The sequence below is a fragment of the Dermacentor variabilis genome, chromosome 2 (assembly GCF_050947875.1).
Source record: "Dermacentor variabilis isolate Ectoservices chromosome 2, ASM5094787v1, whole genome shotgun sequence".
Lineage (NCBI taxonomy): Eukaryota > Metazoa > Arthropoda > Arachnida > Ixodida > Ixodidae > Dermacentor > Dermacentor variabilis.
Window position 1 is genome coordinate 90,722,019 of NC_134569.1, and position 27,837 is coordinate 90,749,855.

At 45.2% G+C, this 27,837-nt stretch overlaps 2 protein-coding genes, 4 non-coding genes and 1 pseudogene across 10 annotated transcripts in view; 5 read left to right on the plus strand and 2 right to left on the minus strand.

Annotated features, from left to right (window-relative positions):
- LOC142572280 (sodium-coupled monocarboxylate transporter 2-like) overlaps positions 1–27,837 on the plus strand; it is a 71,901-nt gene that overhangs the window by 34,753 nt on the left and 9,311 nt on the right. The gene's annotated exons all lie outside the window — the stretch shown is intronic.
- On the plus strand, positions 268–817 carry LOC142573336 (STAM-binding protein-like; annotated as a pseudogene).
- TRNAS-UGA (transfer RNA serine (anticodon UGA)) lies at positions 1,423–1,495 on the plus strand. The gene has a single exon. It is a non-coding gene; the product is annotated as a tRNA-Ser (tRNA).
- Positions 3,629–3,710, minus strand: TRNAL-AAG (transfer RNA leucine (anticodon AAG)). The gene has a single exon. It is a non-coding gene; the product is annotated as a tRNA-Leu (tRNA).
- Positions 5,239–27,290, minus strand: LOC142572278 (uncharacterized). Of its 2 annotated transcripts, XM_075681261.1 has the most exons (12): positions 26,900–27,290; positions 23,967–24,043; positions 23,750–23,795; positions 22,249–22,334; positions 21,499–21,588; positions 18,120–18,206; positions 16,610–16,654; positions 15,579–15,632; positions 13,776–13,802; positions 10,926–10,946; positions 8,917–8,970; positions 5,240–6,993 (listed from the first exon to the last, which is right to left on the minus strand). In XM_075681261.1, exons 2-12 carry the CDS (start codon positions 24,018–24,020, stop codon positions 6,883–6,885), a joined length of 675 nt encoding a protein of 224 aa, XP_075537376.1. In that variant the 5' UTR covers positions 24,021–24,043; positions 26,900–27,290; the 3' UTR covers positions 5,240–6,882. The 2 variants fall into 2 exon arrangements, with proteins under 2 accessions (XP_075537377.1, XP_075537376.1); XM_075681262.1 differs by lacking the exons at positions 23,750–23,795; positions 23,967–24,043; positions 26,900–27,290 and adding an exon at positions 23,346–23,487 and having other exon boundaries at positions 5,239–6,993.
- TRNAL-AAG (transfer RNA leucine (anticodon AAG)) lies at positions 23,615–23,696 on the plus strand. Its single transcript has one exon. It is a non-coding gene; the product is annotated as a tRNA-Leu (tRNA).
- Positions 24,459–24,530, plus strand: TRNAP-UGG (transfer RNA proline (anticodon UGG)). Its single transcript has one exon. It is a non-coding gene; the product is annotated as a tRNA-Pro (tRNA).

A 27,837-nucleotide genomic window follows, 5' to 3' on the forward strand; every position in this document is an offset into this window, starting at 1 on the left:
CATCCTTATATATATAGTCGTATTACAAGAAGTCAACAAACAATGACACCAAGGACAACATAGGGGCATTTTTGTTGGCTTATTATGATTTGACTCATAGAAAATCACGGCCCTCGATTTCCTTTCTACTCGTTCACACACGCACACACACGCGCGCATATATATATATATATATATATATATATATATATATATATATATATATATATATATATATATATATATATATATATATATATATATATATATATATATATATATATATATAGCGACTTTGAAGTGCCAGACATTCCTCCTAGGGCTTCGAAGCCCTCTGCTCCTCCTTTGGCACCTGTGGATGTCGTAAGAAGGGCAATTCCAGCTGTGGATCGGAGCACAAAGCCTTTGCCATTGCTCAGCCCAGAGCCCTACTATCTTGGCATTCAGGGGCTACGAACTGTTGTGGTGCCAGGAGGCCTTTTTTTCCAAGTTTCTTCACTTGTCTCGACAAAACACTGAGAAGAATATTGAGACATGTGCTATTCTGGCAGGAAAGCTTTCAAGGAATCAGCTGAATATCAGCCATCTCTTGGTACCGAAGCAGTCTGGAAATGCAGATTCTTGCTTCACGGAAAGTGAAGAAGAAGTGCTTGAATACCAAGACCAGCTGGGCCTTGACACGGTCGGATGGGTGCACACCCACCCGACACAGACTGCTTTCATGTCCAGTGTAGATCTGCACACCCACTGCAGTTACCAGCTCATGTTGCCTGAAGCTGTGGCAATAGTGTGTTCTCCAAAGTACGACGAGAACAAGATCTTCAACTTGACTGCTGATCATATATATATATATATATATATATATATATATATATATATATATATATATATATATATATATATATATATATATATATAAACAAGAAGAAAGGGTGTCAACCGAGGGGCCAGATTTTTATTAGTCATATCATAAGAAGCCAACCAACACTGACACCAAGGGCAAAATAGGGGAAATTACTTGTGCTTAATAAACGAAATGAAGCAACGATAAATTAATGGAAATTAAAGTGGATGAAAAAACAACTTGCTGCAGGTGGGAACCGAACCCACAACCTTCGCATTTCGCAACTTTGGCTGCTATGATATGATATGATATGATATGATATGATATGACTAATGAAAATCGGGCCCCTCGGTTAACCCCCTTTCTTCTCGTTTATTACATAACGAGGGTCTCGAATCCGGCCACATTGATACCTTCAGGTAGCATGTGTGGGTTTATTGACCAGTTGCCTTCACCTAAAAAGATCACGTTTTCGTGACGCCTGCAGCAAAAAGGATGTTTCACGTCCGCCGCCAAGGTCTGTGAGTGGTGGCGCTGGCTAACACTCCCAGGATTCTACTAGGACACATAAATAGCGAAGAAAGTGGATGGGTAACGGCGCCGCGTTAGCTCAATTGGTAGAGCATCGCACGTGAAATGCGAAGGTTGTGGGTTCGGTTCCCACCTGCGGCAAGTTATTTTTTCATCCACTTTAATTTCCATTAATTTATCGTTTCTTTATTTCATTTCTTAAGCACAAGTAATTTCCCCTATGTTGTCCTTGGTGTTTGTTGGCTTCTTATGATATATATATATATATATATATATTCGTTTTATTGCCCTAGAGACCCCATTCGGGGTATTGCATAAGGGGTGGTTAACTAGTATACACAAGGCAGGTGTGTCGGTGAAGTACAAGTTTGAACATTTTCCAGAATTTCTTAATGACATGGTGATGGCAGCGACATTGAAGGGTAGGTCGTTCCAGTCTTTGGCAGCTCGAGGAAAAAATGAAGCTTGAGAAGTGACAGTTCGTGTTCGAGGACCAGAAGCTTGCAGTTGATGGCTGGTGCGCTGTGACATGAGTGATGATGATGGCGTGGCGTAAGGTTGGCGGCTTAGCGAGCTGTAAAAAATTTGTGATAGAAAGAAGGCGTGGCGATACGACGACGAAAAGCAAGAGATGTGAAGCTAGATTCTGCCTTTAAGATTTACGTGCTGATGTTATATGAATATGAAGAATGCATGAACCTAGTCGCACGATTCTGAACTGACTCGAGTGCATTGATGATATATGTTTGATGAGGGTTCCAGATGGAGGCGGCATATTCAAGTCGTGGTCTGACAAATGATTTGTATGCGAGTAGTTTGACATGCTGTAAAGCATGACGAAGGCGATGTTTCATGAACCCAAGGGTCTTGTTCGCTGATGAAATTACGTTAATCGCATCCGCATTCCAGGAAAGGTCATGGGAAGGAGTTAAGCCTAAGTACTTATAGGCTAGAACTGATTCCACTGGGACGTTTGCGATTGTGTAAGTAGAGAGATAAGGATTACGTAGGCGGGAAATCGAAATCTATTTGCACTTGTTAGGGTTCAAGGCCATTTACCAACATTTGCACCAGTTTTGCACGTTATTAAGGTCATTTTGGAGAGATGCTTGGTCAGAGATGTTAGTCGCAGTACGATAAATCACACAGTTGTCAGCGAACATGCGAATACGACAAGATACATGCAGTGGAAGATCGTTAATGTATATTAGAAAATGAAGCGGTCCCAAGACTGAGCCCTGAGGGACGCCTGAAGTGATAGGGAGGGGTTTGGAGGAAAAGTTATTGACAAGGACGAACTGGGAACGATTAGTAAGAAATTCTTTTATCCATTGTACTACGTGAGGATCTATGTTCAATCTGGACAATTTTATTACTAAGCGGTTATGAGGCACTTTGTCAAAAGCTTTAGAGTAGTTTAAAAAGATGGTACCAATTTGAACGTTGTTATCAAGATTAACTTGAAGATCATCAAGGAAGATGTGCGTGCGTGTGTGGTAGTGTGTGTGTGTGTGTCTGTGTGTGTCTGTGTGTGTGTGTGTGTGTGTGTTTGTGGTTGTGTGGTTGTGTGCGTGCGTGCGTGCGTGCGTGCGTGCGCGCGTGCGTGCTTGGGCGCGCGCCACGTTACAAATGTCGCTCTAGGGCCCTGTTCGAACAAATGGGAGAGACCCTCAAATTGGGGAACGGGTAGTTCGGCTCCTTGCACTATTGCCCCCGATACATTTCGTTTCGTTTCATTTAGTGTCGACATCCGAGCCTCATTTGCGGCTGTCTCTGGTTAACATAAACAGATCTCAGAGGTTATGCTATTGCTGGCTGCATGTGCCGAAGGCGATTGCGAGAGCCAGGCAAATGTCATAGACGCCGTGTTTTAAACGCGACCATTACTAAATGTCTTTCGAAAATTTCCGACGAGGCCCGGGCGAAGTACGTACCCTTCCATGACAGCTGCAGAATTTCAGTTTGCTGACAGCGTACGAAGGACATGTATCCACTGTACAGTGTAGTCCATTGTTAAAGGGAGCACGCATTTAGTATTCTGCAATCATTAATGCCACGGGCATTCTTTAAATGTATAAATGTACAACCTGTTGATTATATAACAGCCTCCTCTTTCTTTATGGAGGGGAAAAACGGCTCCAGTTATATTGGTTTTGTTACTGCAGTAATAAATGTGTCTCCTTTAAGAGCGGACTCACTGCATATTTGCCTTTTTGAACGAACCTGGACTTAATGACGTCGTAAAGCACCACAAACAAAAAAAAAAGAAAAATCTGGCAGCGGTGGGATTCGAACCCACGCCCCCGAAGAGACTGGTGCCTTAAACCAGCGCCTTAGACCGCTCGGCCACGCTACCACGAGAAACGGTACAACTGAAACCCTGAGAGGTGGAAAGATACCTATGTAGTTCTCTATAGCTATATTTATCTAGATTGGAATGGCGGGGGTGATTAACCCTGCCTTAGGGAAAGGGCTACGGAAAGTGGTTTACTTGAGTCGCATTTCATCTCGTGCTATAGCTACCGTCCCCGACAGATTTCAAGATACTTGAACAAAAAGCAGTAGCAACTGACTGCAAATGAATTATGCACTCAACAATATCTGGAGGCCACTGACGCACTTCTGTGACCTTACAGCAGTTACGTTGTGGTTGTTGTTCCTGCGCACTTGCAGCACCATTCCCCTATATGATTTCAGTGACCCTTCACCGACTTCTAGAATCCCCCACTCCGTTTTATTTCATATTGTACTTTATGTGCGTCTCTTTGAATTAGAAGAACTGCAAGCTACGTACGCAGAACCTCGGGGATCATCCGGATTGGTAACTTTACGCTCTTAGCGGAGCAGTTATAGCAATGTTGCCTCTAACGGTGTCGGCTATAACGTGACAGTATAAACGCAACGCCTCCCTTTTCCTTCATTCTATTACTTTCTTGTGATCCGCCGCTTACGTAGGCGGAGTGTCGCAAGGACCACTACAGAAGCGCGAGAAGGGCAGTGTACGGAATAGAATCGTTACATTATACATGCCAAGTATAACGGCAGCAGTTACCGATCGGGCTCGTTATTTTGATATGCGAATACGTCAGTGATTGTTAACGAAGATAATCTTGAAATGGTACGCACGCACGCGTCCACACAAACGTGCCCACACGCACACGGGCGCACAAATGAAAAGAGGAAATAAAAGATATAGTGGAGTGGGAAGGTGTGGGTGTGTGTGTGGGGGGGGAGAGAGAGAACAGCTGTAAAACAGCTGACGAATTTTTGCCTTCCAGTTTTACACCTGTGCTCTTTCGTGACGACAATCTTCTTGGTGCGGGACGGCACTCTGAGTACAAGGAGTGAGCGTGGGCAACCGTACATGTGCCAGCTTCTGTGGAGATGCCAAGAAAGGCGTGCAGAGCGATTTCCAGTTTCTCTGGCGTTGTCGCAATGGGTCGTGGAATAGCAGGAATAGCACACCAGCAATGGCACGTGCGACGGTATCTAACGGGTATATAGGCCTTCGAATTGCGAAACTTTTGAACCGATTCGGATAAGAACATTCTAGAAATGCGGACATCCAATATTAAAGTAATACCGAATTCTTTTTTTTTTTTTTTTGCTACCGAAAGCGTTGGATATAACGAGTGCCGCAGCCAAGCCAATGCCACGTCGTCTTCGTGTCGTCTTGCTTGCTTGCCACGCATGTGTTGGAAGCGCGTGGAATAATGCCTAAACGCAAGTGCAAATTTACTGGATTGCTTGGAAGTGTTTCCCTTCACATTACGAAACGTAGAATGAATACTCTCAATCCCGTTTCCATTTCCGACTCCCATCACCCTCCCCATTTGGTCCCGCTTTGGCGCCCGACGATTCTGGTCACGTTAATCTTTACTTAAGTGTTCAATATTACAGGCGTGGTTCAGGACGAGTGGTTTGTCCGGCCTTTCTTCTTTATTTATGCTTTAAGAACTTCAAGTTTAACTTTAGTAGTTCACATGAAAATAAATGTGAAGTAGACAGAGACAAGCATTTTTATTTAGCACACATTTTCCATACAAAAGACAATGAACGTTCAAAAATGTTATATTAGAGTCACAAAGGAGCTGAGACAGGAAGAAAAAGCTGCTCAAACAGCAGCCTCACTGGACTCCTATGCCGCAATTTTTTACGCTAGTACAAGCAATGCAGATTACTGTGCAGGAAAGGGTTATTTCACCGACGATTGCAATACCCCCTACTTATGGCAAAGAATCCGATTATGGGAAGGAACAGGGCGACGCTGAATCTCTGATCGGGTGGCTCGTTAAGCAGCAACAGCAGACGAAGCATTTGAACCGGTTGCGTCGCTCATTGCTCAGAAAGAAAGCGTTATTAACACGGGAACACGTGGCTCGCGCGGTGCGCATTCTCAGGCGGCGGCGGCGCCGCGCGTCCGCCGCCGCCTGAGATACCTGTTAGTGCCGGCACTCCGCTTTCCACCTCACCGTTTTCGCCAAACCCTCCTCCGCTTTCCTCCTCCTAGTGGCGCTGCACTCTCCTCTCCACTTTTCTCTTCGCATCATTTATCCCCCCTTCCCCCTGCGCTCCGCGTCCGCTTTCATCTTTCGCTCTCCGACGCCGACGCTCGCCAGGCGCGCTCTAAAAATATCACACTAACTCACCGCATGGGTCGAACACATACTGACTTCAGGACATACCTTCGCGTCTTCTGCTGGAATCTATCCGTGACGTAGTAAGCGACATTACGTGATTCCGGCTGCGAAGTGTTGGGCATCCACAGCGGTTCAGCCATGTTTAAGTCCGAATGTTCGCGTGTTTTAAGCATTGCGCGTGTGGCGTCTTGGCTGCAAGACAACCTGGCTCGTATATACCAGTCTGGTGTGTATAGGACAGCGAAGGTGTTTAGGAAGCGAGCGACCTGATGATTTCATATTAGTTATTCAGTTAGCACGATCTTTCTAAAAGTAGCTATATGAACTTTTGCCGCAATAACATCACTGTTCAAAGCATTCGTCGTGGCGAGGGTGGCTGGCCACTTTCGCCAGAAATATCGCGATACGATTATTTATCACTAGTCTGTTATAATACGCGGCACTTAACCTTCAACCGCTTATATTTGCGTCGCCCCAATCTGGGCTTCCGCCGTGTATTCTGGCTGATGTCATGCCAAGGAGCACGCTACAAGCCCTGTGTGCATCACTTGCTCGAATCTAACGATCAGCATATTTCGCTTTCAGTGACGTTAGCGACCAAGCGCCTCGCTGCCGCTGCGTTTTGGGGCACACGTGAGAATTCTCACAGGCCTCGGTCAAATAAATCCGGCACCGCGGCACCGAGAAATAAACCGTGCCGCAAGAGTGACCAACTATATTGTTATTTTGGGAATGAAACGCGTTATTTATAATTCTACGATTAGGACTTCAATGTCATGTCAATAGCAGCGCCGGTCTCTCCTGCGGTGGCCCTCGAGGCCTATAGCAACAAAATATGCCCAAGTTGGCTCGTGTCTGCCGCAATGTTTCCATTACTTTCTTTTTTTTTTATTGTTGGCCACGGGACCCGGAACTTTGTGCCGGTTGCGATCCAGAAGTTTGGAGCGGGAGTGGTCCCATCTTGGAAGTGTACAGGCCGAGCCTCCTGATGACAAAGGTCTGGAACGAAGAATGCCGAATCATTACGCAGCATGTATGGGGATAGAGTTTGTTTACAACCGAATGTAACACTTTTGAAGGGGCAGCGCGCAGGTACTGCATAACATATTTCTGAGGGACTGACTCACCCACACACAAACCTTTAACCCATGCAATTTTAAGTTCGCGAGCGTATCAGCCATGTCCCCGCCATTTTAAGCAAATTTGACCTGGGTTGCCGATAGTTATAACAGTAATCAGATGAAATCTACGCCGTTCTTAAAACAAACTTATAAGTCGCATGAGAAATTTACTGCAAAGGCCGTAACAAGCCCACACAATATGGACTTTTTTTCTACACATAATCTATAACCTGGCGCCAATTTTCACAAAAAGAAAAATTAACAAGGCGGCTCGTTAACGTGACCGAGGACACCGCAGGCACCTATAGCTCGTATAACGCAAGAAAATAGGGATATAACGAGGATTAAGTCATTATTTGGAAAGATAATAATTAAACAAGAGCCGTTAATGTTTCATCACACGTTACTCCTTACTAAGCCCCCCTTTTCACCGAATTTGAATTTGATGTCATATACAGTTCGCTTAATACTAGGAAAAATTAGGATAGTAGCTGTGCAACGTTTTCGAGCACTTGCTTAAGAAATTTTTCACAAAGACCGCAATTAAGCGAAGCTCCTGATACCTTATACACACATCCCCCCATAGAATTTCCCTTTATCCTTGCAATTTCAACTTTGCGGCACGTTGAGGTTTTTCAGGACTTCGGGAAAGATTACTGCGCGGTTCGTGAAATATTCTTGCAATGTTCTGGAATGCTTATATATAAGTAATCTCCTACAAATGCTGTATTCACTCTACACAGTTAAAACTGCTATCGTACCTCACCAGCAGCATGCTTCCTATTCCAACGAAACATAAACAACGTGGTTCCTTTATTTCATCGAGGAGGCCGGAAAGATAATCCACGCGCCTCGGGTAAAGCAAGAAAACGGAGAAAACGAGTGTTCAGTAATTATTTTCCCCCCAACAGCATATTTTTCTCACACATTTCCAGCTTTTAGTGCACTTCACAAATAACAGCAAAATATACTTAAATATAGAATTGCCGCCACATTTAGTTCTCTCGGAGCATTTGGAAAAACCGTCTAAGCGTCCCATATAACGCCTCTAAAGACGCAATAACGGGGGTCTGACAATTTTCATTTAGCTCCTGATTTGTCCTCACACTTGAATATTTACCTGGACATCACCCCTAATACGCAATCCATTCCCTCTAAATACAAACTCGTTTAATCATCCAGTTCGTTCGGGACATTGTGAAAACGCGCATGCAACATTTTCTGGTTTCTCTAGTTTTTTCTAGCTTCTAGTTGAACTAAAAGCTTCGCTGTAATACAAGTAACGCTGTAGAATAGGCCGAAAGTTTTGAATTTATTGTCAAGTTACATTGCGTCCACAAGATGTTCACAGCCCGCCTGAACTCAGAAATCTATACATTAGCAAGACTGACGCTGTACCAAGTGTTTGCAGTATATGTATACATCCAGCTATTTGAAAAGTTCATATTATACGAATCATTGCTGTCAAAAAAAGAGGGAAAAAAAGAACGGAAGAGAACCCTTTACATGGCCACCACATACTGGCGGCGACGGCAAACACTCAAACATCTGTATCAGCCAGCGCCTTCTTTTTCTTTTCTTTTCTGGCACATTTGGCAAATGTCTTAACAATTTCGCAGCGCAGGTCTAGTCACCAACTGCCTTAGATGTATGCTGCACGTTACAAACGTCACTGTTTTCTCTAGTGCTTGTGGTGATGAGGTGCGCTGATGTATATCGTGCAAATGTACCGTTACCGCCTTTGCTGTTAACTTATATATATAATACACGGGCGTTATTCTGGGCATGAAAACGTGCTTACGTCTATGATGGCGTTGCAGATGAACAGCCCGATGGACAGGTACAAGATAACATCCTGGAATCATCGAAACGCACAATACAATGTGTCAGAAATATCACTACGATTACGATTCGTTCGCCATTATCATTTACATTCAATGCGTTTCAGCGACGACATATTAATGGACTATGTGGTCATGTACACGCGGAAAACGCAAATTATAGGATAGTGTTTTACGAGATTCGTTTATTATGTCGTCACCCCCCACGAGTTTGCCATGAAAAACCAAATTGGCGTTCACCATACCGACAAGAAGGTTTGAGCTATCTTCCGATGGCACAAGTTAAGTATTGTAGCATTGTACGACCAGAACAAGTGTCCAAGGATTCAAGACTGATCATTGTCGTGAATCGCCCGTGATGCATTTAAAGGCATCAAACGCCTCGCTCCCTATTATGTTTTATAACTTCAGTTAATGGATTTCATTTTCAACGTACAGCCTACCTTGGCCCTTTGCTCACGAATACAATGGCCAAACTACACTGACGTTTATACAGAACGTCTTGAAAACATGCAATCATGAACGTTTTTCGTATAGTTTTCGTTTTGCTGTGTTTTAATGTTGTCTGATCGATGAGGCTGATGGTGACTGTTCGACTTAGACTGACCCATCCGAAATGTGGCGTGTAGTTATACAACGAGAGGTGCTTTGGTGAGAGCCGAGGGCGCTGAATTAATTTTAGCCCCCACCCTCCCCGCACAGACACAGCGAAATGATGAAAGAATCATGGAATCAGGTTTTTTGAGATACAGAAGTGTTGCTGAATTCTCGGAAAGAATTGGGCAGTCCACTGGCGCATTATTTGCACGAGCTTCACCGTAACCTAATTTGCACTTTTCCCCTTCCTCCTGTTCACTCTATCCCAACGTGTGCAGAGTTCTTTATATGTGCACGAACCGACACTGTAATACGACCTTTCTCATTTTGCCCAATCAGAATGCCTAGAACTCGTGGTCAGAAGCACAATGCTATAGGAAAGCTGAACGACGGCACCACAGCGTCGGATGTGCTAGTTGACGTCACCTCAGCTTACCAGGTATCCGCCCAAACGTCTTTTACACGCTCTCGGCCTCGAATAAATCTTTTCATTTGGCGGTGGTCTATCGGTACTTGAGATAAACAACTGGGACGCGGGTGAAATCTAGGCTATCTTTCGAGTGTGGGCGTGAACTTGTGGTTTTACGGTATAGCGCCGCGTCAGCCCCGGTGTCGAAAGAAACAACGAGCACTGATAAGCATACCTCTGACCTCGATGAATTCAGCGACCGACAGCACGGAATGCTATCCACGGAGATCACGAGAATGTTATCAAAAGCTTGGCTCGCTGCTCGAAACAATGACATAAGCGCCGCGCTTGGTCAACGGCTATGGCAGCACGCTTAATTAGAACGAGGTCGAGGGTTCGATTCCAAGCTGCTGTGGGCGGAGCTGAGATGTGCTCGTGCGCCGAGATAGCACGGTGAATAACCTCAGGCGTTCAATGTTAATTCTGAGCAGCCCTCTTTCGACCACTTTACGAGTGCGCGTAAGGTGGTCCTGCAATTTACTTTAGGGTTGAAACAGTGTTCCAAGTTATCGACGTATGGCACAGCCTGGTCCTGCAAGCCTTTTTTCGTAACCTTGCGACGTTTCAATATTCGTATGAGCGCCAGATGAAGCATAAGACCTTCCTTTCCGACCACACCTTCGCACGCTGTCGCGTAAACGCGAATATGTTAATTGTCTGCTGACTAACGCCAAATTTGCCTGCAGATTAATCTCCGCGAAACTATGCCGGAGAGTTCTGCGAGAAAAAAAAAGTTTTCTTTACAAAGTACACGAATGCTGTCTCGCTATATAACCGCAAAACAATGATAGTAAGAACGATTTCCAGGGGCAAAGAAGTGAACAGAGAAAACCGTATACCTAATAGGCGCGTCAATTTTTTTCTGGCTTACAGCGGCTGGCTGTATACCTATAGTAAACTTACCGGGTCCAATCTAATGACGGCCTGTCACAGCAAAGAGAAAATAAGAATCGTAAGTTCCAGCAGTGCATGCTGTGGCGCAATAGGTTCAAATTGTCCTTCAAAAAGAGTTACGCAATGTGTCAGCGTGCTTTTCCATAATTTCAATGGCATGATTTTTTTTTCTCACTGCTCGTTTTCATTGTTTCCCAGTCTAGAAACACCGATCGGAGAAAAGCGGCAAGGTGCTTTTGGATTTAAATAACCGCTCTCCTTTGACTACCTCTCATCATCATCAGCCTGGTTACGCCCACTGCAGGGCAAAGGCCTCTCCCATACTTCTCCAACAACCCCGGTCATGTACTAATTGTGGCCATGCCGTCCCTGCAAACTTCTTAATCTCATCCGCCCACCTAACTTTCTGCCGCCCCCTGCTACGCTTCCCTTCCCTTGGGATCCAGTCCGTAAACCTTAATGACCATCGGTTATCTTCCCTCCTCATTACATGTCCTGCCCATGCCCATTTCTTTTTCTTGATTTCAACTAAGATTTCATTAACTCGCGTTTGTTCCCTCACCCAATCTGCTCTTTTCTTATCCCTTAACGTTACACCTATCATTCTTCTTTCCATAGCTCGTTGTGTCGTCCTCAATTTGATTAGAACCCTTTTCGTAAGCCTCCAGGTTTCTGCCCCGTAGGTGAGTACTGGTAAGACACAGCTATTATATACTTTTCTCTTGAGGGATAACGGCAACCTGCTGTTCATGATTTGGGAGTGCCTGCCAAACACACTCCAGCCCATTCTTATTCTTCTGATTATTTCCGTCTCATGATCCGGATCCGCCATCACTACCTGCCCTAAGTAGATGTATTCCCTTACGACTTCCAGTGCCTCGCTGCCTATTGTAAATTGCTGTTCTCTCCCGAGACTGTTAAGCATTACTTTAGTTTTCTGCATATTAATTTTTAGACCCACTCTTCTGCTTTGCCTCTCCAGGTCAGTGAGCATGCATTGCAATTGGTCCCCTGAGTTACTAAGCAAGGTAATATCATCAGCGAATCGCAAGTTACTAAGGTATTCTCCATTAACTTTTATTCCCAATTCTTCCCAATCCAGGTCTCTGAATAGCTCCTGTAAACACGCTGTGAATAGCATTGTAGACATCGTATCTCCCTGTCTGACGCCTTTCTTTATTGAGATTTTGTTGCTTGCTTTATGGAGGACTACGGTGGCTGTGGAGCCGCTATAGATATCTTCCAGTATTTTTACATATGGCTCATCTACACCCTGATTCCGTAATGCCTCCATGACTGCTGAGGTTTCGACTGAATCAAACGCTTTCTCGTAATCAATGAAAGCTATATATAAGGGTTGGTTATATTCTGCACATTTCTCTATCACTTGATTGATAGTGTGAATATGGTCTATTGTTGAGTAGCCTTTACGGAATCCTGCCTGGTCCTTTGGTTGACAGAAGTCTAAGGTGTTCCTGATTCTATTAACGATTACCTTAGTAAATACTTTGTAGGCAACGGACAGTAAGCTGATCGGTCTATAATTTTTCAAGTCTTTGGCGTCCCCTTTCTTATGGATTAGGATTATGTTAGCGTTCTTCCAAGATTCCGGTACGCTCGAGGTCATGAGGCATTGCGTATACAAGGTGGCCAGTTTCTCTAGAACAATCTGTCCAACATCCCTCAACAAATCTGCTGTTACCTGATCCTCCCCAGCTGCCTTCCCCCTTTGCATATCTCCTAAGGCTTTCTTTACTTCTTCCGGCGTTACCTTCGGGATTTCGAATTCCTCTAGACTATTTTCTCTTCTATTATCGTCGTGGGTGCCACTGGTACTGTATAAATCTCTATAGAACTCCTCAGCCACTTGAACTATCTCATCCATATTAGTAATGACATTGCCGGCTTTGTCTCTTAACGCATACATCTGATTCTTGCCAATTCCTAGTTTCTTCTTCACTGTTTTTAGGCTTCCTCCGCTCCTGAGAGCATGTTCAATTCTATCCATATTATACTTCCTTATGTCAGCTGTCTTACGCTTGTTGATTAACTTCGAAAGTTCTGCCAGTTCTATTCTAGCTGTAGGGTTAGATGCTTTCATACATTGGCGTTTCTTGATCAGATCTTTCGTCTCCTGCGATAGTTTGCTGGTATCCTGCCTAACGGAGTTACCACCGACTTCCATTGCACACTCCTTAATGATGCCCACAAGATTGTCGTTCATTGCTTCAACACTAAGGTCCTCTTCCTTAGTTAAAGCTGAATACCTGTTCTGTAGCTTGATCTGTAATTCCTCTATTTTCCCTCTTACCGCTAACTCATTGATCGGCTTCGTATGTACCAGTTTCTTCCGTTCCCTCCTCAGGTCTAGGCTAATTCGAGTTCTTACCATCCTGTGGTCACTGCAGCGCACCTTGCTGAGCACGTCCACATCTTGTATGATGCCAGGGTTAGCGCAGAGTATGCAGTCTATTTCATTTCTAGTCTCGCCGTTCGGGCTCCTCCACGTCCACTTTCGGCTATCCCGCTTGCGGAAGAAGGTATTCATTATCCTCATATTATTCTGTTCCGCAAACTCTACTAATAACTCTCCCCTGCTATTCCTAGTGCCTATGCCATATTCCCCCACTGCCTTGTCTCCAGCCTGCTTCTTGCCTACCTTGGCATTAAAGTCGCCCATTAGTATAGTGTATTTAGTTTTCACTCTCCCCACCGCCGATTCCACGTCTACCTCTCACACGCTCTTAAAATCGAGAAAAAGATGAAGCACCTGCACAATTATATAAAGCTTTCCCATAAGATTTTTAAAAGAATTGCATTCACCTATCTCCGACAGTGAGAAGTGTTGAGAGTACTCACTTCATCCCCGTTCTCATCCTCGTCGGACTGCAGAAGAGAGAGAGAGAGAGTAAAACAACTTTATTAATAATATTTGAATAGCGAGAGCAGAGAACAAATAGCACGTGTTAGACACCGTCAGTCGCTCTTTTTGTTTAGGCGGCGAGCCGTCCACACACTTGGTGCGTATAGATCTGCTGGCTGAGCCGGTTGTGCTATTGACAGATAAGTTCAGTTCAGTTTTATTTTACTTTTACACGAAACGAAATTTGACACGTACCGCCTTTATAGAAAGCTGAGGGTGCAGCGTTTTTCGAAACATCTTTGCCGAAATTTTCGAGAAAAAGATAATAGTCAAAGAGTATTTTTTCATATATTTCGTTGAAATATTACAGGCGCTTCGCTGTAGTCTACACAACCTTCATAGACAGCCTGCGGACAAAGGTTTTCCACAAGCAACCCGCCTAGAAACTTTAGAAGTCTATTAACCCTAACAGACGAAAATGAAAAACTTATTGAGTATTTCTGTAGATGTACCGGGCGCTTTCTTTAAAAGGTCAAAATTTAAAACAAATATTGCCTTTGGCAGATAGCACAATTCCAATCCTTGATTTAAATTACTCGACGAGGTGCCCATTACTTCTACGAGAAATCGAAACGCCTAATAGGTAACGTAATTACCCTGACTAACTTTTTATTGTATTAAGTTACGGCACATACCTAATTATGGCCGGCGATTTCGCAAGGCGTATCCACTTGGTACGAATTCTCAGGACTGCACCAGTTTCGAGATTTGAATTTTCAACGTGTCCGACGAAACGCATTGGCGTTCCACTTGCGTCTTTTTTAAGAAAACGCTGTTTTGCGCATCGAAGCAGAAAAGTGGTCGACGAGAAACGACCTTCGCGAGATACGATGATCAGAGGCACGCACAGGAGGTCAACGCGTTGACGTTAAAGACACCAAACGAGGCGGGAAACATCGCGTGGGCGGTTCTTCGGACGATCTTAATGCGCCCAGTTTCGTTATAGGGCCGAAAGAAGAATATTTATCGACGAATGCTGCAACAATGGATGACGTTTTTTTTTTTTTAACCGCGTAAATTGATTTAGCCTCTTGCGGCGTCCTCCTCCAATACTATACAGCATTGCAGCATTGCCATTAGAAGCCGTCATTAAGAAAGGTAATAAACCACTGTTAGTTAATTAGCGAACGGGCTGCGCAGGCTTTTCGACCATCTGGTACCCGCCGTGATGAAAGAACGAATAATAAGCTTCAACGCGTCGGCTATTTTTTTTATCTGTTTCCGTTAGAACATATATCACACGTACAAAGAGTCTCACGAGTATGTGGAGGAGGTTAAGCCCCTTCTCTCTAAAAAAATAAATTGTCTCTCTCTTTTACGAAGTACGCGATTTCGCGCGCTAGTTTCGTAGGAGACACACGATACGGGTTCGGCTCGTATCGCATGCTTGTACAGATGGTGGTGGTGAAAAACTTTCATTGATGCTTGCACAGACCTTTCCCATATTCGCCTGCACTGCGTGCATGCATGCAGCGGCTGCGCGCCCACGCATGCGTACAGCACCGCGACAAGACCCAGTTGGTGCGTGTTGCACTAGGACGACTCTTCTTTGCCCGCCGTGCAATATCCGCGATTTTCGTCGATTACATGGCCGAGAGGCGCGGTGGCGGCGATGTCGCGTCACCGGCAGCGAGGGCGAGAGGAAAGTGGGTTGAAGGGAGGCTTGGACGCATGTCGGTCCCGCTGCCATTGGGCTGTTATAGCAAGGCGCTTGCACATACGCTTGCTTTCTCGCTTACCACTTGTCGAAGCAACATCGTGCGGTTCAAGCCGGCGGCTCCCTTTCTATGACGCTGAATTTCGGAGAGAGAGAGAGAGAGAGAGAGAGAGAGAGAGAGAGAGAGAGAGAGAGAGAGAGAGAGAGAGAGAGAGAGAGAGAGAGAGATCCATAATGCCACACGTATACTTGGAGGACACAACAATTACGTGTTTCTCTTTAGTGTTTCTTTAACAAGCATTGTTAAAATGAAAGAATCATTCCCGCACGTGTTGAACTGCCGCTTCCTGTACATACCCACATTACATTTCCCGTACCTACACCAGTATGTGTTCTAGAGACTCTACACGGAGAATACCTGTAATCTATGCAGCAACCGCCTGAACAAACGTGAGGTCGAACGTTGTAGCAATTTAGGCCACTAAGCGCATCTTAAACAGCGCGAGCGACAAGACAAGCGCCAAAGGTTGTGTTCTCTCTCGCTCTCCTTTATTTCATGCTGTCGCTTGCGCGTTTTCAAGATGGCAAGTTTCGACAGCTCAGCTTGTAAGGAACGAAAGCTCTTGAACGGCGCAAGAAGACCTGGACGAGACAGGTACAAGACCTGGTGCCATTCACAATTGCTCGCTTATTTACTTGCGTTCGCAACAGTCGTCTCTTCCCCGTCCTTTGGCGCCGTTAAATGCTTTGATTGGCTATGTGTAACCGGCTAGTTCGATTCAAGGTGTTTTGATACACTTGGGTCGTCATGCTGATTTTAGGCACGCGTAGGACACGCAGTTGTCGTTGAAAAGTGACTTCAGCACTGAAAAAAAAAAAAGGAGGGGGGGGGGGGGCTAACGCGCTTTTGCTTTTTTTTATACTTGGCCCTTTCGGTGGAAGATTAGCTATCAAACTTAAATAGCAAATGGCATACACGGGCCCGAAATACCATGGGACAACCAGACAAAGCAATATGTTAAAACGTCAGCAGACAGGTACATATCGGTGCTTTGATGTTTGTGATGCTAATACATAAATAATTTGCCACTCGGTCCCGTATTGAATGCGTACCTGGGCGGCAGCGTTGCTCTCGGCGATCAGCTTGTACGATTGTCGCTGGAAAAGGAAGAGAACACGGGGTCTTGTCAGCAACATCTAACCCACGGGCAGGCCACAGACAACACAAGGAAAAAGTAACTGCGTCTTTTCTTTTCCAGAGATAGAGAGAGAGAGAGAGAAAAGAAAAGAGAAGTGGTGTGTTCATTTCAGGGGCGTATGTATCATTTCCGGAAAAGATTGCACTGTGGCCCTTTCGACCCACGGTCTCCTCCCGCTTCGTCGCAGTGCTCGGCTTTCTTAGACCACCCAGACACACAGATAAGTATACATACACCTTAAGAGACAGTGCGGTTGTCGTTCTCCCTTAAGAAATTGTGTGTGTATACGCCATCAGGGGGAGACAAATATGTTGCAACGTTTCGAACCCGTACAGCTTTATTTTCTGCGGAAAAAAGAAGAAGCAAGCACGAGAAGATGTAGGTTGCTTCCATACACTATAATGTGAACCTTCCTGAGCCGAGACTATACTTATCGGGCTTGCGAGCGGCATACCTTGTTTTCCGGGTTCAACTGGGGTGGCAGTGCTACACTTCCATCAGTAATACGGAAATGTAAAGAACAGGGACAATGCGCATAAATAAAAATATTACTATAGGTGATCTTTGTTCAAAATTCCCGTCACATGAAGCGAACTGTCGGGTTCTTGTTCGTCTCCAAAGAGTATATAGGGTGTCTCAGCTAAGGTTAGCTAGGACTGTTAACTGTTAACTGGTCAGGAAACCGTTGAAAGTTTGCGCACATGTGTGTCTGTCTCTCTTTTATCCTTCATAGGAACAGTATGTATAGCGCAGCAAGCAGAACGAAGCTCATCAACGAAGAAAAAAAAAAGAGAGAAAAGGAAGGAAAAGGTTTAAAGGAACATGGTGCAAAATACACTTTTAAAACCCGGCCGAACACCGCACGTCTTATAATGGTATCTGGCACCGTGTTTCTTAAATCTTCGTTTCCATTGAACAGTTTGGCTAACCGCTAGCTGGGACATACACGGTGTCATGCTGATCACGTGCATCAAGAAAGCGAACGCACTTGGTTACATGAAATACCTGCTTTGAAGCTCATCTCAACGTAAATCATAACAATAAACTTCTTTCTTTCTTCTTTTACGAACACACGTTCTGAGAAAGATAGAAATTTCTAAGGGACTTGCGAATGACCACTGCTGCATACACCCGCTGAAATACAATTGGCTTGTATATAGCAACGTGCTACGGCCGGGTGGGTAACGCTTTTTTCCCTTTCATGAGCCTTCCTTCCGGAAGGTCCATGGAAGACCTCTACCTTGTAACTTCCGCAGAAGTGGTTTGCTGAAATACAGTTTTAACATAAACCATAACAGTAACCTTATATTTGCTTAAGAACATCTTCCGAGAAATGCGGTAACTCTGAGCAAATTTGCCCAGAGTCATTGCACTTAAACGGGCGCTGGGGGCCTGAAGTGATAGCGCGTCATCATCGCGCTCACCAATACGGGGCCCGGTGGAGGAATCGTGAGGTGCGTCGGCGTCGCCATGGCGGACCTCTCGTACTTGACCTGGATCAAGCCACGCAGCTGCAACGTGGTCGGTGCAAGGATGTAGCATTGGTTATTTCTTCAAAACTAGATTCTCGGGTTTTACGTGCCACGACCGCGATCTGATCACGAGGCCCGCCGTAACTGGAGGACCCCGCATTAATTTCGACCACCTGGGGTTCTTCAAAGTGCACCCGATGCAGGGTGCACGGGCGTTTTTGCATTTCGCCCCCTTCGAAATGTGGCCGCCGCGGCATCCCCCGCCCTCGGGAATAGCAGCGCAACGCGAAAGCCACTACACCACCACGGCAGCTTAAAAAAGAAAAGGAAAAAAAAAGAAGAAAAAAAAGATATAGCATTAACTTCGTGCTCGAGACGGCGGGATCACGCTACAACAAAATCAATTAATGTGTTGGCGAAATTTTATTCCCTTGGTATCCTCGGCGCCACCATTTTCGCCATCCCTTCAGCGATGACAATAGAAGAGAGCTTCTACTCGAACCAGTGATAACTGCAGATAAATTGATTGATTGATTGATTGATTGATTGATTGATTGATTGATTGATTGATTGCTTGATTGATTGATTGATTGATTGATTGATTGATTGATTGATTGATTGATTGATTGATTGATTGATTGATTGATTGATTTGTCACACCTTGCCTGTAAGGGACACTGAAGCGTGCCGTACATCTATTAAAGGGACACTAGTGTCCCTTTAATTTACTGATGCAGAAGAAATAATTTTTTCACTTTACCTAAAGTGAAAAAATTATTTCTTCTGCATCAGTAAATTACCGTTCTACAACACCGAAACCACCACGCTTACAACGATAAGACGTTCGGTAAGCCAGAAAAAGCGCAAGAACGAAGTACGGGTGGCGACGCCTACTCAAGTTCCCGCACCTGGGGGCTGTGACGTCTCGGATTTTGATGGCATCTTATAGGGCCTACTAATTAATATAGCGGTACAGATTGACTACTTTGTGTTCTAAGGGAACCAAATATTAAACATGGCAAGTTTCAGGAACCTTTATTCAGCCAACGCGGCCCAAATGCGAAAACATACTTCGGAATCTCTGACGTCACGCTGACGTACCGGCGCTGGGGTTTAGGCGCGAAATTCAAATACTGATACTTGGACCTTCGTTTTCACATCTAATAATCAAACAATTTTTTTTTTAATGACTGCCTGCAGGGTTCTCAAACAATGCTTCATTAGTCTAAACTGATTGTTTCGCTTTAGTGTCTCTTTAAAGACCCAATTTTCAACACACAAAGGCGTTTCTGCATCCGCGCTTTATTTATCAAAGTTCCGCCATCATACGCGAGAATGATGGTATATATAGCAGCTGTGCCGAGCTCAACACATCAGCACGCCTTTAGGCGGATCACTCCCATCCGATACGATACGGATGGGAGTTCAAACTGAAATCTAATCCCTGCGTGATTCTGCCCTGTAAAGCAGCACAATATGTCCCTGATTTTCTTCGAAGGCACGTGATGGAAAATAATTCTCCACTCGTGATGATCGAAATGTCACGGATCTCAGCGAAAATAAGAAATCTTTAAGCGCCATGTGGTGGCCGTCACCGCCTTGCCACAATCTCTCTTCATATCCACAACCGTTGTGTTGCTCGTGCGTATGCACGATAGCAACATGATAAGAGCGAAAACGGACAAGTGCCCACGATCCCCAAATGCTGAGTGCGAGGGCGTATAGTGCCAACAATACGCCGCCATTGTGATATATGAATTTGTTTAAACTTATAAAGCACGCATGCATAAGGCCAGCTCACAGACGGATACTTGGTGAATACTAGAACTTTACAGGCTTGCTTTTTTTTATTTTTTTTACGGCGCAGTGAAGATTGCCGCCTTGCCGCTGCACATAACATTAAATGTTGCCTATACAAATACCTCACTTTCACGTATCGCTACCGTGACGCTGTTTACATTCACACTCTATCGAATCAAGCCCCCTCCTCCTCCTCGTCCTCCTCCCTCCGCCTCCCCATTGCTCCGCAAGAAATCGAACATGAAACCTTGCTCATTGAGTACCCCAAGCCTTTGTATTTGTAGGTCCTTGGGGAATGATTTCGCTTTAGCTATTTCTATATTCAACACTTTTTTGCCTGTTTCTTCCGTGCGCGTACAGATCGTGCACATAAAAAGGAGTGGACAAACCATAGCATAGCCTTTGTTTGCATGAACTAGTTGGTCAGACATACTGGTATAATTAGGACTTAAAAAAACGGAGACGAAGAACGATTGTCCTGTTTGTGTCTCTTCGTCTTTTTTCTTTTTCTTTTTTTTTTTCGTCCATGTAGTTTTCATTTTATGTCATCGTGGACATCCTTAGTTCCTTAGTTTCCTTAATTCCTTAGTTTGGATTAGAACATGTTATACGACTGTTCGTGCCTTGCACGTACAAACGGGATGCGTCACCGACGTCTTCAAAGTTTTTGTCTGCAGATCTTTCGTATCGAGAACTGAACCATATAACACTTCTCTCATTTAAACGCGGGTCATAAGCTCACGCTTTCTATTCAGTATGTGGACCGCAAGTTAGGGGGAGAGAGAGACTGTAGCAAAGAGCACCAGAGTCATTCAGGTGCTCTTGACAAGAGTGTGACTGAGTGCCATGCTGACGAATAAAGAGGGCGTTGTTTGGGCGCATGCAGTTTCCAGGTGCTGGAGAGAGTGTGTGTGCTCGCGCACAAGGGAGCAGTGTTGGTGTTTACGCTTATCCAAGTACTCGTAGCAGCTTCTGTGTGGTATGAAGGCCTGTGGGACAATATTTCGTTAATAGATATCTGCGGTAAGTGCACATGTCATGTCAGCCACTTCTATCTGTCAAGTAGAAGGAATGTAGAAGCTATACAGTATTCATTGATAATTAGCTGTGCTCCTTATCTGCTTCTCTGTGCTCAGGTTTAGTCAGGTGACTAATGATATGCGCATTTCATCTCGTTAGCGTCATGATAAGCATATCTTGTTCACCTAAAAAGTACAAACGCACTTAAATCATACCTTCAGTACTGCACCGTCATTCTGCCAATGCCTTTCTTTCATCTGCAGCCCACTTCACAAAAAGTGAGGATGCCTATTCTCCAGTTATAGCGGTGACAGTCACTCTTCACGGACTGTCGACACACAAAGCAACGGCGGAGCGAAGGAGAGCAATGTGAAGTGTTAACTTGCGGCTAACGTACATGAACACAGAAACACATCGCGCCAGGTTGCTGTGCTGTATACGCTTCATTTGCTTTACTGTTTCAGCAATTTCACTTTCACGTTTAGCTGGGTGTGTTAGCGGGATCCCATACCTCGGCGTTGAAAAGGCCCAGGAAGATCAGCAGGAGGATGGGCCGCGTCTTGCATGCGTGCGTCATTAGCTTCATGCCCTTCTGGTTGTCCTTTCGAGAGCAAACGAAATCAAGAGCCGGCGTTATGAGTTAAGCAGCTGCTCTGTTTCCCATATGTTACGTGAAACTCGACCCACTGCAAGTCTATATGAGTAGCTAACTTAAAGCAAAACCACGCTTAAAGCACACGACAGGTGCAAGTTTAAAGTCAAAGAACATAGAACAATGAAGACAGGACATGATCAGTGCTTCTGACTGGCAAACCACGGGGAAGCTTCACCTCAGGTGTTCCTGTGCTTGGCAACGGAGAAATTGTCTTGTTCTGCGTTTATTGAAAGTATTCTATTGAAATGAACTGGATTTAGGAGAGGCAGTTAAGCATCACCTACTGTAGTAAGCAAAATTTTTATTTAGGTTACTTCTTTCCTTTTGCAATATCTGTCTCAACATTGGTATGCTTCTATAGATATACGCAACGAAAACAGATGCCACAATACCGCGAACTAAAGCCCCTCCATTGCAGTCGGTGGCGCGTGGATGGAGGGGCTTTACCGCGAACTACACCTACTGGGACGTCCAAAGTAACAAAAGTGATTCAGCGAGGATGATTATGTATGAGCATTAAAAGCTGTCCTGCAAGCACTCCACGGCAACATGTGCCAACTGCTTCACACTCATGTGATAGAGGAGACAACGAAGCCATCGACTTACGGTCACCAGGATGGAGAAGAGCAGCATCAAGAAGAATATGCTGACCCCGAAAAAGATGACTCCGAAACTGAGAGACACCACCATTTCTGCGGGGAAGAGATGTGCGCAGAAAGAAAGGAACCGTATAGGTTGTTCACTGAATTGTTAAGAACGAAAATAACAATGAAGACACCCGCCGTGGTTGCTCAGTGGCTATGGTGTTGGGCTGCTGAGCACGAGGTCGCGGGATCGAATCCCGGCCACGGCGGCCGCATTTCGATGGGGGCGAAATGCGAAAACACCCGTGTGCTTAGATTTAGGTGCACGTTAAAGAACCCCAGGTGGTCAAAATTTCCGTAGTCCTCCACTACGGCGTGCCTCATAATCAGAAAGTGGTTTTGGCACGTAAAACCCCAAATATTATTGTTATTATTAACAATGAAGATGTTCGTAAAATACTATAGCATCAAGCCAGAACAATAAATCTTCCGAAAATGGTATGAAAAGATCCTTCTACACATACTGCACTCTTACGGGCATTGCGTGAACTCGTAACTCCGGTAAAGTACAGCACGTGCGCTTCGATACATGTGTATTCTAGCGAAACCACTCTTACCTTCGGGCGTCTTTATTCAGGATAATCCAGGATATATCCTCTAGAGGACGGGAGGTATTGAGTTTTGAGCTGCGTGCTTAATACTGTCGGCTGTTGTGTCTCGAGGGGGCCCTGATGGATTTACCAGTGGTGCTGACGTCATTTACTGGAGTTGCACATAATTTGCATTGTTTAATATATGTTTAAAAACCGCGCTAAATATACGCCGAGGTAGTACGAAACCAGCTTGTTAAGCCACACGAGGAAAGCGAACGCAGGACTTTTTTTTTTCTCTTTCTCTTTCAGGACGAAGTGCGTAAACAAATAAACATGTCAAAAATACCTCATAAGCTCGTTTCGTAGGCAAGTGGGGACTTCAGAATGCTTCAGAGACGTGTTTGTACTAGAATGACCTCCGCCATCAGATCGGTAACGTTTCGAAGGCCACAGAATAACATGCACTCCAGCTTAAGCTAACAACATCCAGCTTAAGCTAAGTATATATAAAGGGGCTGTGTATCACCTTAATTACGTAGAGTTAAACAGCGACACCAAGCATATTCTGCAAGCTCTCTGTTCCCGAAAGCAGAGACCGATTAAGAGCTCATGATCACTCGTTTGTGAAACATTGGAATTTACTTGATGCTAAAACTTGCCGAGGTTTTGCGAACACCGGACATACTGGTGAACACAACAACATAAAAAAACACACACACAATTCAAAAAAAAAAAGACAAATGCTTTCGGATGTTTGCAGTTATTTGTAGCACTTTATCCACACGGCAGGCCATCGGTAGCGTGGCCGAGCGGTCTAAGGCGCTGGTTTAAGGCACCAGTCTCTTCGGGGGCGTGGGTTCGAATCCCACCGCTGCCAGAATTTTTTTTTTTTTTTTAACAATGTCATTGCGCAGTTTGCACAGAACTCACCTTCCCACTGCAGGATGGCCGCTGCGAAGGCCACTGAGTTCACGCTCTGCAAGAAGTTCCAAACGCAACAGCAATAACATTAGCAGCCGCTAACATCGGAAGTGCGACCATAGACTCCTGTAAACATACTTTTTGAGTATTGGAGGCATCACCGATATTTTTACAGGAGGCTGTGGTTGCAACAGTTCTTTGCCGTCATTACTGTCTTCGCACTCACCCCGCAAATCACGACCAGGCAGGTGATGCCAACTTTAGTCTCGCATGTCCACATGGCGGAAAGACCACGTCGAGTTTCTGCGTGTGTAAAAAAAGCTTCACGTAAAAGCTTTCTGTGTGTGTCTCAGGCGGTTCCCGCTATGAGCGAGAAACGCGGGGTAAATGGCCAGAACATTGGCATTCTGCGGCAAAAGGACTTTGTAGTATGTACACACCGAGTGCCGACGCTGTGGCTGTACCGCGAAGTACGAAAAATAAGCGAAAAATTTGGTTATCTAGCAGCCATCATAACCTTGTGTGCAGTAGCATGTTATTGCGTGTGCCGTGTTAAATACACGAATGGCAAGAACAGCAACTAAACAAGTCAGCACTGTAGCGCACCTATGTTTCAGCCAGTTCGGCCAGCGTGTTTCGTGAACATTCTCTGCTGTAAAGGTGGCACGCAGAGGTGTATGTACCGGTCGGTAAAGCTTTTACGACGGCTCTGTACAGCGGCCCGTTGGTCTAGGGGTATGATTCTCGCTTTGGGTGCGAGAGGTCCCGGGTTCAAATCCCGGACGGGCCCAACTTTTTTTTTTTTTTTAATAAATTTTTTTTTTTTTGCATTATAAGTTTTGCTACATTGCGATGCAATCCAGGCGTTCTCTTTTCTTGCTTTGGCGTAGCTTCTTTCTTTCTTTTTTTGTTGCTGTCGGCAATAAGCCTCCGAGATCTCCAACTGGACCCGTACGCGCCGCTCAATTTCGGAGGCCGTGGATGCGATTATTAGGCACGACATGCTCGACATGGCTCCCAGTACGATGTACGACGCGGTCCATACTTAAAACCTGTCGAAAATTTGGTAAATGCGGTTATTGGCTGGTGGTGCGTATGTCGGATTGGACGTGGATTGTACCACGTGCCTTCTGCTGAAGCCTGTATGCATAGTCTATCGTAATGCCGTGTTGCTTCTCTGGCAACGTTGAGAGTTCTCTCCGTTCCTGCTGGCTCAGCTTATTCTCTTCCGAAAGCGAATTTAGAGCGGCGAGTACTAATTTATTCCGTGAATGCATTCAAATGGCGACAAAAGCCAGTGTAGGCAAAAATGTCCCGACAAAAAAAAAAAAAAGGAACTGTCCCCGTAAACGTCGTCCCCGGAAGAAATGGCCCCTGGGAAAATGATTTGTAGGAAAAGCTGTCCCTAAGTAAAAGTATCCCAGACAACGCACAACATCCTGCGGACGTCCGAAAGAAATCCTGACATTCTCTGGATGTGTTGGCAGAGTTGGCCGGCAGCAAGTACATTTGAAAAGCGCACAAAACAGCCCAATACGTTGTGCACTCCGTAGTTCTTATTTTCGCGACTAAAACAAAAACGCTGATGGGCCATATATTGGAGCATATGAAGTGTATATATGCACACCTTGAAGGCCAATTACTCCTGTACAAATTACAAACGTCGCATTTTCTCTCTGTCAGTAACGTAACACGCAAATTTGGCCGGATTGTGCCGATTATTTCCCCGTTCTCGCCTCACTAGCAGTCCCAGTGGTAGTGCGGCGGTGGTCGTGGTAGGATGTTTATCTCTTATTGGGGCCTGATGACTGTTCGCAAAATTCATGCACTTACGCAGCCCGATGACAAGTTGCAATAAAACTGTGCAAGTTTCATAGCTCCACTCATTTGCATGCAAAGGTCACCATATGTGCCTAGAACAAGCATGACAAATGACATCCATTTTACGTCCCGAGCCTGCGACATAACCTCCATCCCGCATCCAGACAACATCCGAAAAAGACCCGGCCGCGAACTCCGTGGGACATCTTTCGGTTTTTCGCATAGGAGGTTTTCTCCATGCAGATTAGGGTAGGACATTTTAGGAACACCCCTAGGATCTTTTCAACATAGGGGGGAACACCCATCAAACATCTTTAGGATGTCTGTGTGTAACACGGAACTGGGGAACTCTTGCCCTGAAGCAAAGAACTCGGCGGCGGCAAAGTTGGCGAGATACCCGTCGCGGTAGCTATGGCAACGCACCGATGGGCAAGAGCTCCCTACGGGGCGCCTCATAATCAGATCGTGGTATTGGTACGTAAAACCCAAGTATGTTCTATTTCTTTAATTGGCGACAGCTGAATTAGCGATGACAGGAAAGCAAACTGTGCACAAGTGCCACCGTCGCGCAGTCATTTGTATATGGTTATATATTTCGCATGACGATGCGCTGTGTTATTATTGTCCTGTGGCATTTCATTACAGCAGTTTTCGCAGCTGTCTATGGTCTTCGGGACCATTTTGTTTACTGCTTTATACGCGGGGCCATTTCTACAGCGGCCATTTTTTTTTCTTTTTTTTTTTAACGAAACCGGAGAAAAACGGGTGAGGTGTGTCATCATGTCGACCACGCGTGTACAGCGTCACGTACTGTTCTCGAAGTCGTTTTCCAACTTGATGTAATTTGCTCAATGTGATAACGCGTACGTCGACCCCACTGTGTTTCACAGAGTAAAACAGCGTGCTGAAATTTCTTTTACTGGAGTAGCTGTACCTGTCCCCTGCTCAACTAAATTTTCTAGAGTTCTCGTGGATTCCTTCCAACGAAGTATACCGTGTGAATCACACTTGTCTAAAGTGGTCGAGTGGCCCGCTGCAAACTGCGCGAGCATCCACAGCAGGTGTACCTATAGGTGTCACCTTCATCGAAGTAAACGTATACGTACTGCCTCGCTGAGTATATGCAGAGACAGTCACCCACTCCCGTACAAAGCAATTGCATCTTGCCAGCACTCCACTGCAATTGCAGTGCATAAGCCACTTCGCCTGCAACCGAATAGCACTCGACGTGTTTTTTGAGTTCCCTACTCAAGCAGGCACAGACGTCGACAGAAATAAGTGCACAGTTGAGGGAAAAAAACGAATGATATGCGCATCTCAACGGCTGGTCACTCTTACCGTTCTGAGACGAGGCCCGGCACGACCGTTGACTGTTCTTCTTCTTCCTCGCTTCAGTCTGCGTGCTCTGCGCGGGTAGGCTTGATGATGGTGATCCCTTCCATCATGACAGAAAACCCACGAAGAGGGTTAGCAAGTAGGCTAGCGCCAATTAAGCTATTCCTATCTCTCACCACGACTGGCCCGCCATCGAAACGACCATGCATGGTGTAAAGGGGCCCAAACAAGATCGCTGGTTTATGTGCCGCTTTCCTGCTCGTAGGTTGGCATAAGCGATCAGGTAGTAATAAATGAAGAAAGGAAAGAAAGAAAGAGCAACGCACACTTTATCGTTGCCATCTACATTAAGTGAGGATTTCTTGAAGCGCTTCAATTATCCATACTATGCAGAACGACATTTGATGCGCGGAACTTTATTTTATTTCCAACTAAAGGAAAGGAACCGTGCATGTCATTTGGAGTACAGCGAATGCGTGCGTGATCGGTAAGACGTTTCCTTTTGGCGCCTATAAGGCCCGGTCCACATGGTGCGATTTTACACTGCGTTTATCGCAGCTGCGACTTCCGCAAATGCATACTTCGCATTCCCGTTTCACATGCACCGAGCGCGGCAGCTGCGATTTCCGCATTTGCAAGCACCTGGCGGAGGATTAATTATTCCTGGCGTTAGTTCGCTTCGATAAAGAACAAAGTAAACCAACTTAATAACTGTTTTCGTGAACGTTCTTTGTGTTTGAATGTGTTACTTCATCAAAACAAAAATAAATTAAGTAGGAAGGTCACAGTGGCGTGTCTAATCCATGTTGTTATTGGTTCCTTGTCCTTGCCGCATGTGCGTTTTCGCAGAGATCGTCAGCGCTCCGAACATGGCAAAATCGCACGCACGACGGCCCATTCTGCCGCAACTGCGAATTCGCACCATGTGAAGCGGGCTTAAT